Below are 13,420 nucleotides of genomic sequence, written 5' to 3' on the forward strand. Positions count from 1 at the left end.
GTACCACATAGCACTTGGCATCCAATGATCCAAATAGCCGGATAAAAACAATATGAAAATAATATTTATTAAAGACAATTAAAGCTTGCAAATGTAGTAATAAAAACTTGCAAAAATGTACCAACTTGATATATGAAATCAAAAATTCTTTCAACCTAATTGAACATTGAACACTAATGTGCAGTTGCCATCGCAAAAGATGCTTACACTATAGAACATCATACCAGATCTTGCAGTCAGATGAGAAGCTTAGGATCATGATGAGTTCAAAGAGAGAGAGAGAGAGAGAGTAGGATGTGATGACTTTGGTCTTAATGAGAAAGGAATCTTGTAAATCATAGGATCATGATCAGTTGAGAGAGAGAGAGAGGAAGAAGATCACATTAATATGCACCTGGGGCTGTATCAAATGGAACTCCAACTATAGAGACTGAGATTTAAGGGGAGAAAATTTAGTTATGAAGACTTATAAGGGGAATTTTTGTCATGTATACGTTTGAATTTGCATTTGAAGTTCATGCCATAATTTCAAACCAATACCGTAATAATTTCAGAAGCTAAAATCCCAATGACATAAATCGTGTTTGCACTCACTAAATTCAAATACACATGCTCAAGTTCATGTTCCCAAATAGAATACCAATAACTTTTGTCCAGGTCATCCCAATAGACCATCAGGAGATGGCAAAGAGATGAGATGTTGTGCTTCCAAAGTTGCATTGGCTCCAACAGAGGCAAAGATGGCACCAAGTCGATGAAGATGATTCTATATGGTTTAGGTAAACTTTGAACCAATTAGTGCAAGGAATGATGCATTGGAAAATAAGGCAACAACTCTATACAATTTTTTTCATTAAAACAAGATCAAATGATGACACAAGGAAAATCAAGACTCTGCAGGAACCATAGACCTGTTATTTTCTAGTACGAATCAGCATAACACTTCTACATCAATAAATACGAGTATATATACAACTATCAACCAACAAAACGTTGGTGGAAGTTAAGGCCATCATTGGTTCAGCTATTTCTAGATATACACGCGCTTAGAAAGCACTCTTGAGAATCAGAGAGCTAAATTTATATTTACACATCTCAAGTACAATAGAGTAATTTAATTGAAACTTAATCCATGATCAAACTGGCGCGTTAGTGATGACAACTTTAGAGCGCCTTCGGATACTCATCTTATCCCTCTTGATGCGAACCAATTTGTCATAGACACACCAAGGAAAACTTAAGAAATGATCTCTATTCATTCCCTCGTTGTAGCAACCCCAATAACTAGAATGATATGTGACATAATACCAAGCTGATGCTTTAGCATATTCATTATCCTCTCCAAAATCTAACCCTTTTCCCTGCTCACTGAACCAGGTCCTAGCTTCCTTCCTCAAGGACTTCACAGCCACAGTAATTTGTTCGAAGTCTCTTCTCCTACTGAAGGATTTTGACATTTTCAAAATACACCCACTGATTATTTCACCCTCTGTTTTTATCCCATAGTAGTCCATTAGATTCCCCAACTTAAAATCATAATTGCTTTTGTAATAAGATGCATCAGTGATGTAATCTTCAAACCCTTCATATTCCATGTCAGGGTCATAAGAACACCTAGCCATTTCAGGAGGGAAGGATCGCATAAAGCTTTTGTCTGGTTCATCTTTCACCTCACGAAAAAGCTTTCCAATCACAGTCTGTGATTCATAGGTGGATCTGTTGGGCTTCTCCAGGAAATCAGGATATTCTTTGATATGCAGATAAGATGGTATTACAGCAGGCCAACCAGTTTTTGGGAAGTCAACAGCAATTGAAAATAGCGCTGCAAGCTCAAGGCATGGATTGCTCATTGCTCTCTTGGGCTCCTTATCTGCAAATACAGTGTGGGCATTTGCAATGGTACCTAAGCTGTCATTAACAATATAGTCGGCAAAGTACTCCTCAACTTCCTGTACCATAGAAATAAGAAGCAACATTTGAGGAACTACAATGTTACAGGTGCATCTTCACAAGATATTACAATATTTCCACTGAGAGAAGACAATAGAACGCTGTCTGGAAATTATGGTTTTTTATCCCTGCTAAAAGTATTCACCACTGAATGCCATCTAAACGTATGCGTGGTGTATATACATATAAATATATATATATATATAAACACATGCAGACATGAGTTTGGATACCCCAACCTTCATATTTTTTGTTGCCTATGATTATAATAAGAGAATGGCAACCATCTCTAACAAATCGTGCACTTCACTCAAACTAGTGAGATTCCTTTTCTTGGTAATAAAATTATAATACTAAAAAACCTAGTATTTAGCCAATCAGCTGTAGGAAAGTACTTTATGTTCTACATAAAACCATTGCTAAATTGATGAGATTCAGAATTCAAAACATAAATGGAGGATTCTCTTCTCTATTTGAAAATTTATAGAGGGGTAACCAACCGAAATTATGCCTGTAGGTTGTTAAGACCATATTAAGCCATTACCATTCAATTTCTTGTACATAGCAGTGATGAAGATTTACCAGTACAATATAATAGAATTATTTTTTGATAGGATACTAGGACTAAGCTTCTTCATATGATATATATGTTTTCAGAAGCTACATCGAGTGAATGAAGGACTTTAAAAAGTCACTAATTGCTAAGTAAACCGAAGAAAATATGCCCTCGTGACGAAACTCTACACTATAATTTCAAAATTTCCGTTTAAAACCAGAATTCCTCAATCCCTCCCCATTTTTAAATATGGACTCATCACTTAATTAAAGGGACCTTGCAAGTGATGGTTAAAATTAGAGCAGAGAAAATTGTAGGAATTTAAATAATGAGTTCGAGATTTATGGAGTTTGTTAGAGAACAGCACCTCAATTGTCACATCATGATCCAAGCGTATAGGTGGTGGAGGTGTGTAGTCCATAGGTTGGATCTGCTGCGGTGGAATTAGTTCATGGTCCCAGCAAACAAAGTAGATATCTCCATCCAGATCGCTCCCCGAACATTCATTGGGATGAGGTCTGATATTACAGTTCAGTTAATACCACCAAACAATGTTTAACAAATCAAAGAAGGCAGTATGTATATTATCTATACTATTCATAAATGTACAAATAGTGCAAATCATTTTTTGGACAGAAGTAAATAGTTCTATGAACACTCTTAAATCAATTTAGTGAGCAAAGGTATCCTCATATTTTTAAAGTAAGACAAAACATTCCTAAAAGAAATAAATTTCTATACTATATCATAGAACTATGAATAATGTAAATCAATTTGCGCATAAATATCCATAACTTTGAAAGTAAGACCATATATTCTTATTTCTATACCATATATAAAAAGTAAATTCAACCAAAATTGGATAAAAATTACTTGTTTGAACATAAAAGAATGAACAAACCTGGTTTAAACAAATAAAATAACTATACATACCTACATTTATACCCATGCTATAAATTAATAAAAGTACTTATAGGTAAATCATTTTGTGGAAAAATATACTTGATTTTTAAAGTAATACAAAACACTACTAAAAGAAAGTAAATTAAACCAAAATTAGATAAAATTATATTAATAAAAATATATTTTGGATAAATTAAATGTCTGAACTTAATGAAAGAAACTTAAGAAACAAAATTAACTAGCAGTGTGTATATGCATCATAAATAAAAGTAGGAATAGCGTAAATCATTTTGTAGAGAAAAATGTTCGTATGTTTTAAAAGTAAGACAAAACATTTGCTGAAAAAAATTAAATTCAAGAAAACTTGATAAATTTGCATTTAAATTTTTCATTTTAAATAGGCTAAATTAGAACCTAAAAGAATTCGTCTGATTAAAAAATAAAATAAGTATAATGGTATTATGCAGCTTAATATTTTTTAGCTTTTTTTTCCATTTGCACAATGTTTGGAAAGTTCATAATTTAGTGAAGTCATAGTTGTTTCTGCATTCCATTTATGATAAATGGAATGCAATAAACCGATATATTTATCTTCTTATTTACCATATTAAATACAAAGGAATGACTATTTGACATTTCATCCGTAACTGACTAAACTGACTAGTACTGCTTATTTCCATGGCATCAAGAATTTTATCAATATGGTTCGCTTTAAGATAGGCAATCCTTAATATGAAAGGATCGTCCAACAAATAATACCACGGCATGACTCTGTCGCAGAAGTACCAATTGACTGGAAGGTATTGTGATGTGTCATACCTGACTCCCTTTTGGGGAAAAACTACACAATCCACCATATGGTGCAAAGCTGGAACATTAACAGCCGTTAAGACACGCACATCACCTGGGTGCAAACAGGGGTTTTTAGCAACTACCACCTTTCCCTCAATAACGCGAGTCTGCCGATTTGATCTGCTGTCGCTGCACATAAAGGGGGAATCATCATAACATGCCCGACGTGCACTGCTTGAAAATTGCACAAATACCTGACCATATTCCAAGGTCCTGGTTTCATCTAAACATCCCATCATGGCTCTTCCATTCGGCAGCAATATCCTTGCTCTAGTCCGCAAATCCTGCAATTTGGATGCCCGGAACGTTTGCAGCATCATTGAGAGGAATGGTTCATCATCAGGCTTATACCCACACATCAGCATTTCTTTGAGAATGTTTGTGTTCTCTCCTATAGGCATTAACTCGAGTGTCTCCTGTGCCTTCAACGGATCTTTTAACATACTGTCCAGTTGTTTTATGGCTTCTCTTTGCTTCTCTTCGAAAACATGATCGCTAACCCCGAGAGTGGACAAAAGAGTGACCAGTTGACGATTGAGAAAACATGGTTGATATTTGCTCCATGCCAAAACATCTAATTTTTCGTTCTGTGATTCATACTTGAACATGCTCTCCCGTAATGATAATTTCTTTGATGACGTTGGGTCAACAGCCACAACACCTTTGTACCCACCATAACGAATCTGAAATGCTGATGGAGTAAAATATTTTGAGCGACATTTTCCAGCCACTTTGTGAGCAAAATCGGCAGAGATCTTTCCGATTCCATCAGAGAAAACATAATTGGTTGTTCCCCCCTCAACCCCTACATCAGGAATAATTTCAATTTCATGCCTACCAACGGGCAAAGTTTCTGTAGATGAGCTAAATGATTGTCCCAGTCGGGCAGCATATTTTGCCACATTTTTTATCTGATGAAAATCACCCATCCACGCCCTTATGTCTACAGCAGTAAGCCCAGGTCTTGAGGCAAAGAACCACGCAGAGTTTTCTCGTAATTGACTCGTTGAAAAGGCGAGAAATTCAAATTTCTTATCACCAACAGCTATGCCACTTCTAAGAGTTAAAAGCACCCTTCTATAAATTTCAGTATGCTTATTCTCATTCCCAGAAGATGCTCTTGGACATAAATCTGTCGAATGCAGTCTATCCAGGTCCTCATCAACGAAAGACACTCGAAGAAAATTATCAATATCATCAGGGTAATTGCGTAACACCCTGTTAGAGACATTGACCTCTGGACCACAGAAATATATTTTACATGGAGTAATGTGAACCCTGCGAACATAAACCAACCCAGTATCCAAGGAAATGGCAGGCGGCTTTGGAGGTTGACTAGATGCCGAGTATTTTCTGTACTGCTCATCGAGCCACTTCACAGGTTCATAACAGCACTCCTTTAAATGGTACAGTTTCTCCAAGGCATGTTCTATGCAAACAATGCTTCTTCTACAAGGATCAACCAACTGATAAAAACTAGAATCAAGTGTTGGCCCAGAAAGACGGCCATTTTGAACCAATAAACAAATCCTGAACAAGATATTATATGGTAAGCTAACTCCCAGAGGTGGGTGAAGGATGGGGACAAGATTCGAATTGCCAGAATATGTTAAGCCTTTCTCCAAAACAAACTGGTCATCATCTTCTTTATAATGAACAAAGTATTCTTTAAAATTAGGAATTCGGCAGTTATGCGGAATCTCCATACATAGAGCAGAAGATTGACCAATACAACAAGATGGAGTGAAGTCAGTTGTCCTAATCCATTGGTCAGCAGGAGAATCCCTGAAATAGTTGAGACCAGGATCTTCAAATACATTTCCAGAGGTGCGAACATCATTTTTATAAATCCGAGGGGCACCTAGTAACTAAGAATCAAAACAAAACAAAACAAAAATTATAAACAATAATCCTTTAATTGTTGCATATATGTAACCAAACTAGTTAGAGCATTAGCACAACTCAACTTAAGATATATGCCTAGCAAATTTCAGTTGCCAATGACTCAATATACACAATTGATATAAAATTTTAAGTCAGAAATAATTTAAGAAAAGAAATCCATTAATAAAATTCAATTAACACATGCATCCTGTAGTACTTTGGGATGACGTAGAAAACTTCAGCTATACATAAAAGCATACAAGTGAATTCCATCACCAATTTGAGTACTACTATTATATCTCATAAGATAAATTTCAAATTCCATATAAAATAGAAAAAAAAAAAAAAAACAAAGAACCAAAAACAAATGTAACTATAGTCCTAGAGATACAATAACCATAGAAAATAGGATTTTGAATTCCAAATCTATTAGTATTTAGCTTATTAGTGCATACAGGATTAAAAAGATCAAAAAGATAAATTTAAAATCTACATGTTTACGTGGTGTAGGACAAGTATTAGAATTTATAGAACTCAGAGGAGGGGAAGAGCAGCAGCAAGAATATAGGAATACATAATAGAGAAGAGGAAGGAACAGAACAGGCGTGAGAAATAGAATTAGAAGAAAGATAAGAAATTTTAGGACCCTGTGAGCAACCAAAACAATATGACACCAGAAATTTAACGTGGTTCGGTCAATATCGACCTACAACCACGGAGTACACCACAAAATTCACTATTCACCGGAAAAATACAACTCTCTCACTCTCTTCCTCCTCTCTCTTCTCTCTGCTCTCTGAGCTTCTCTTGCTCTATACCTCTTGTATTCCTCAGCTCTCTATTCATAGGGCTGATATTTAAATCACAATTAAATACATTAAATTACAAATTTGGGAGGTTTACAATCATGAGATAAATGGAGATGAATGGTGGATAAATGTCCAGCTCCTCACGCGTGTCTCTAATTCAGCAGCTTTATCTCCACACGCATGTCTCTAGCTCAGCGTCTCTTGGCTCCAACACAATAGTCTCCCACTTGGAGATAGAGACGCTTCCTCAACTAGTATCATAAATAAATGATGTGTTCAAAGTATGTCTTCAGGCATGAAGACCAACTGAAGTTGAACACAACTTCAGTTTCTCTGTAGTCACCACCTTCCTGTCTGCTCGATTCCTGCGGACTAATCTGATGGTTGTCAGTTTCACAATTGGTGCAAAGATGTTGGTGTAGTCAATCCTTTCCTTCTGTTCGAAGCCTTTGACTACCAACCGAAGCTTGTACCTTCTGGAGCCGTTATGCTCCTTTTTGATTTTGTACACCCACTTATTGTGAAGGCCTTTGGGCAACTCAACTAGTTCCCACGTTCTGTTGGAGGTGAGGAACTTCATCTCATCCTTCATTGCAAGCTCCCACTTGCTCGTATCTTCCACCTGACATGCTTCATCATAGCATTTGGGCTCTCCTCCATCTGTAGGAAGTAAGTAATCAATATACCTTTTGTTTGGTACATGAGACCGAGTAGATCTCTTAAGCTCCGGAGCTGGAGTAGGAGGTGGTGGTGCGACAATATACTCCACTAGTTCCTCCACCTGAGGATTCTTAGCATTCTGTTGTTGTGTCCCGACACATTCTGAGTGGACTAGTTCTAGTCTCTTCTTCTTTGGGGCATGGGTGTTTATCTAGAAACTGACCCTCTTCTATTTCCCGACTATACAATCCTCACACATGTCAATCTATACTGACTGTAGACCACTCAATTTTCCCTTTGAGTGCATCACCTTGAGTCCCTTCTTGCTCATGTGACCGAGTCGTTGGTGCCAGATGTTGTTGTCATCATTTCTTGCAGCAACTGAAATAAACATGGAGGCATTGGAGGTTAGAAAAAGTGTTCCGCTTTTCTTACTTCGCGCAATCGTTAGTACACCCTTTGAAACTTTCCATTCATCGCCAATGAATTTCATCGTGTATCCCTCATCTACCAGCTGATCAACTGAGATCAAATTCTTTCTCAGGTCTGGAATATATCTGACATCCTTCAGCTTCCATATTGACTCGTTTATATTGATCTTTACAACTTCCTTGCCGATTATGTCGCAAGGTTGATCGTTACCAAGGTACGCCTTACCAAAATTACCTGATGTGTACTCCTCTAGGCAATCTCTATAGCAAGTGGCATGAAATAAAACTTTGGAGTCTAAGACCCAAGACTCCTGCTTGCTCTTCAAAAAGCATATCAACAACTCATCATTTTCAGAAGCAATATTTGCTTCTGCCTTTGCCCTCGTCTCGTATTCTTTCTTCTGACTTCTGCACTGATTTTTGTAATAACCAGTTTTTTCACAGTTCCAGCACTCAATAACTTTTGTGCTCTAGGAACCTGTGTCTTGAGAACCTCTGGGTTTTTTGGATTTAGACTGCCTGGGTCTAGATTTGCTGCAGTTATTTGATCGTTCATGCCTGTTTCCTCTACCTCGACTCTCCATGTTCAAGGCTGAACTCGAAGTGGAGTCATGGTTCAACTGCATTCTGATTTCCTCCGTCAAAAACATGCTGACGACCTCATCGTATACAAGCTTCAATTTTCCTTTGGAGCTACTGATAGTAGTAACAACACCATTCTAACTTTCGAGCAACTGACTGAGAATTAGCAGGGCACGAATCTCATTATCAAATGTTATCCTAACTAAGGAGAGTTGATCCAATAACTCATTGAAATTATTCAAATGTCTGCTGAAACTCTCACTTGTAGACATGCTCATTGTAAACAGTATTTTTATGAGATGTACCTTATTTACGGCTAAGGGCTGCTCATACATATTAGAGAGTGCATCCATCAGAGACTTGGTGGATGATATATGCATGATATTGAACGTCACAGACTTTGACAACGTCATTCTGATGGCTCCGAGAGCTCTTCGATCAAGCAACTCTCACTCGTCCTCATTCATGAATGTTGGCTTACCCTTCAATGGTAAGTGCAATTCCTTTCTAAACAAATAATCTTCTATCTGCATCTTTCAGAAATCGAAATTGTTGCCATTGAACATTTCGATTTTTGAGCTCTTTTCGTTTGACATCTCGATTCACTGATCTAGAGATGGAATTAGCTCAAATGGATAGCGTGGTTGGATTCAGAATGATCTAAAACCTTAGAAATGGTTCAACTCGCTCGAAAAATATACCCAAAACGACTCCGAAAAGCTCGTTCAAAGTTTAGGTCAAACCTTGTCAAACTTGGTCAACTCTACTAACGTGGCAGGCTGATGTGGCAGGTGTTGACGTGGCCAAAGAATGCTAACATAGCGGGGATGTTGACGTGGCACACCCCTGCTGGGGTGGCCAGGATGCTAATGTGGCAATGGTGTCCACCTGCTGACGTGGCAATGGGGTCCACTTACTAACGTGGCTGCTGACCAGTCAATGGGGCTCAACTGACGTGGCGGCTGTGTCATGCTCCGAACCCAGAAATGGGACCCAGGGGTGAATTTGAGTAACCTAACATGTCTCTATATCAATTAAAACATACATGATACCACATACAAAGAGGGTCCGACCCCGTAGGGTGAGCGGATGCCCTACCATCATACATACAGTCGTCTATACTCATCAAAATATGTAGCGAAATACAGTCTTTCTATACATAACTGTACCATACCAGAGTCTATACCATACGAGAATATACATCTCTATGAACACCATACATACTACGGGCGTCTACAAAATCCATCACGACAACCCGGTTATAAAAACTCGTACCTATTAGGCACTAGTAGTAGCTAAACAACACCCCTCGCTTTCAGATGCTAGGATGCTTGTTTCGACTACCCGAAAGACCTAGAAAACATTTGTATATATTCAGGGTGAGACACCTCTCAGTAAGGGAGAAAACAGGTTATATAAGTGTGTGGCATACCAGTGTCATTTTACATACTTCATAACACTATGCATACGATACAATTGAAACAATTCGTACAGTTTCAAAATAGTTCCATACATTTCCATACAGTTCCAGTATTTTCACAAAAACCATTCCAGTTCATATGATACCCAAACACATACATACAAACATACATACGGTTAGTGTCGTCACACTAGTTCGCAACTACACCAGGTCACCTCATCTCACAGTGATTACATTGCTACATACGCAACTAAGCTGCGACGATCAAGGCCCAATGGTGAATCCATTACTACATACGCAACTACACAAGGTCACCTAGTCTCACAATGATTACATTTCTACACATACAACTGCGAAGATCTACGACTCAGGCCCAATAGTGAATCCATTGCTACATACGCAACTACACAAGGTCACCTAGTCTCACCCAGATTACATTGCCACGTGCCAAACTATGCTGCGACGACCTAAGCCCACATTGAATCCAATGCCACATACGGTGTAGATCACACCCACCGGTGACCAGCCAGAACTTACTGGTGATATTTCACACCCCGGATATAGAGCCGGCCACTCTCGCCACGGTAACTACCTGATACCTGGTTGTTTTACAAGTCCCTGGAATCATTTTGGAACTCACGTTCCTATACATTTCAGCGTACAGTAATTAGCCTTCACATAACTGTTTCATAAATATCTGAAACAAAATACGTACATACAAACATACCACACTTATTTGGTTTACGGCAAATCATATCGTTTACAAATTCAAGTATACAGCTTATGCAAATATGGATTACGGTCACCTCAATAATACAATTTATACAAGACAAACAGTTTTCCAAACAAAATAGAGATGATACTCGAAATCCCCAATTTTCCCAAAAAACTGTAACCCAAAAACCTCGTGTTTTTACATGATAGATTTCCCTAAATAAGTAGACAAAACATACATATGATCATAGCCTATAGGCTTACCAATCCCGATTTCAAAAATAGACTGATATAAATAGAATCCCCTTACCTTAACCCGAAAACCAATTACGAACTTTACGGTCCTCAAAACTACGAACCGAGACACCAAAACCTACAAACCATAGTACAAAACATACTTACAATCTGTACTACTATACATATACCAAATCAGAATTGAAAACCGAGTCTTACCTCGATTTTGGCCCGAAACCCAAAATCCTTTGAAACGAGATTCCAATCCAGTAGAAACGTAGAGAATCATTCACTGATCCTCGCAGTATCGTTGGATTCATGAATCCGGCAACGAATGACAAAGAAACCTAGAGAGAGAGTGTGTAGGGAGAGTTTTAGAGAGAGAAAAAGAGAGCTTTTCCAAAACTTAGCCAAGAAGCAAACCCCCAAAAGATCTTTTATAAGCCTTTGACTCGAAGGATTTCGTCGACGAAGTGGTGTCCTTGTCAATGAGGTCTTCAAGGATTTCATCAACGAGGCAACGATTTCGTCGATGAATCTTGATATTTAAATTTCCTGAACCTCTCGGCTTTTCCTCGTTGACGAACCTCTAAATTTCATCGACGAAAAGTCTTCTACCTTCGTTGACAAATTATAGCCTCATCGACGAAGTCTGTAGAAGTCCATTTTTTACAAAATTAACCCATACACCACGATTCAGGTTCTTACAGGCTAACTCAGCGCCGCTGACGTGGCCAATTTCAATACGACGGGTCAAATATGAGTCAAGGACCGATTCTTAGGTTGATCCGATCTGAGAGAGTCTCTAAGTCGGGTCAAGTTTTTACTGGGTCGAGTTGAGGCAGTCCAGGCGAGGAAGAAGCGTGCAATGCATGGGGCGTGTGAGCAACTAGTCACTGGCGCGTGACTGGCGCGTGTCGAAGCATCTTGTTCCGATGAGGCACGTGTGGTTTTGTCCTGGCTCTTTCGAGCTTTGGATTGCACGATTGGCTTCGTCTCGGTGAGTTGAATGTGATGGTGGCCTCAAAACTTAATTTTGAGCCACTGGATAGAGCTCTGATTTTGGGATCACTTCTGATCTGGCTTTTCTGCTCCAACTGGTTTATGATACCACTTGTTAGGACCCATACCTTCTTGGAATGGTCGTCAATAAAAGTGACGAAATAGGATTTCCCACCAATGAATGAAAATGGACTCAGTCCCCAAACATCGGTGTGCACCAGCTATAATATTTCTTTCTTTGGAGTTCTGTCGAATGTCTAAAAGCTGACTCTTTTTTGTTTGTCAAGAATGCAACTTTCACATTGGTCAATATTAGCTAACTGGAGACGTAGTATCTTTCCCTTTGAGTTCATAATTTTCAAACCTTTCTCACTCATGTGACCGAGTCTCTGATGTCATAGGTTTGAATCTTCATTCCCTACAGCAACTGAAATTGACATGCAAGCATCTGAGGTCATATAAAGAGTACCAGTTTTCTTACCGCACAAGCATGTCATTACGTCTTGGGAAATTTTCCAACTATCGCCACAGAAGGTTGTAGTGTAACCTTCACTTGCAAGTTGTCCAAAAGATATTATATTTTTCTTGAGATCAAGGATATATCTTACATCAGTCAAACTCCAAGTGGTACCTATCAAATTTATTTTTTCTTCTCCTTTTCCTGCAATTTCACAAAGTTTGTCATCACCAAGATAAACATTGCCAAGATTACCGGGTACATACCTGTTAAGCATTTATTTGTTGCCTATTGCATGAAACGAGGCTCCAGAGTCTAATACCCAAGACTCTCCCTTCCTTGAAGAGAGCATAATAGTGAATCTTTATCTTGAAGAAGAAGATGACATTTTCTTAGGTTTTATTTTCTGGCTCATCTTCAAGGACGGCATGATTTGTAGTGGCAATCTGCACAATTCCAACACTCGATCTGCATTTTGTTCTGAGTGTTGCTGGAATTTAACAAGGCTTGGAATTTGGACCGTCTACTTCTGATCTCCATGGTTTTGATTTCTATGTAATATCTACCCCTGCGTCAGTTTCTACCTTGGTGACCAAGGCTAGCCTTGGAGGTTAAAAGTTGGCTTTTAGGGTTTCAGTTATCTTGTCGTGAAGTCAATCACTTCTTCCAAATCAAGGTTTCCTTACCAATAAACAATGTTTGGTGGCAAGGACTATCAAAGGAAGGTTGTAGAGATTCCAGGAAAGAAGTGGTTTACTCTTCTTTTCAACTTTTACACCAAGACTTTTAGCTGGAGTCATAATCTTGTGGTTGCATCATTTATGTGATCAATATATTTATCCCTTCTTCCATTTTAGTGATTAGAGTTCTTCTTAAAAAATAAGCTTGTTGTTAGAGGATTTTGAATGATCTCTGGTTCCAATTATTCCATAAACTCAAAGGTGATGATTATCTAAAATAGAATAT

The 13,420-nt window shown here is 38.2% G+C and overlaps 1 protein-coding gene across 1 annotated transcript; it reads right to left on the bottom strand.

Annotated features, from left to right (window-relative positions):
• Positions 1 to 893: 893 nt before the first annotated feature.
• LOC131153442 (probable RNA-dependent RNA polymerase 1) lies at positions 894 to 6,125 on the bottom strand. Its single transcript, XM_058105742.1, has 3 exons — positions 4,229 to 6,125; positions 2,874 to 3,024; positions 894 to 1,949 (listed from the first exon to the last, which is right to left on the bottom strand). Exons 1-3 carry the CDS (start codon positions 5,965 to 5,967, stop codon positions 1,137 to 1,139), a joined length of 2,703 nt encoding a protein of 900 aa, XP_057961725.1. The 5' UTR covers positions 5,968 to 6,125; the 3' UTR covers positions 894 to 1,136.
• Positions 6,126 to 13,420: the final 7,295 nt, after the last annotated feature.

Source organism: Malania oleifera, chromosome 4, assembly GCF_029873635.1.
Source record: "Malania oleifera isolate guangnan ecotype guangnan chromosome 4, ASM2987363v1, whole genome shotgun sequence".
NCBI lineage: Eukaryota > Viridiplantae > Streptophyta > Magnoliopsida > Santalales > Ximeniaceae > Malania > Malania oleifera.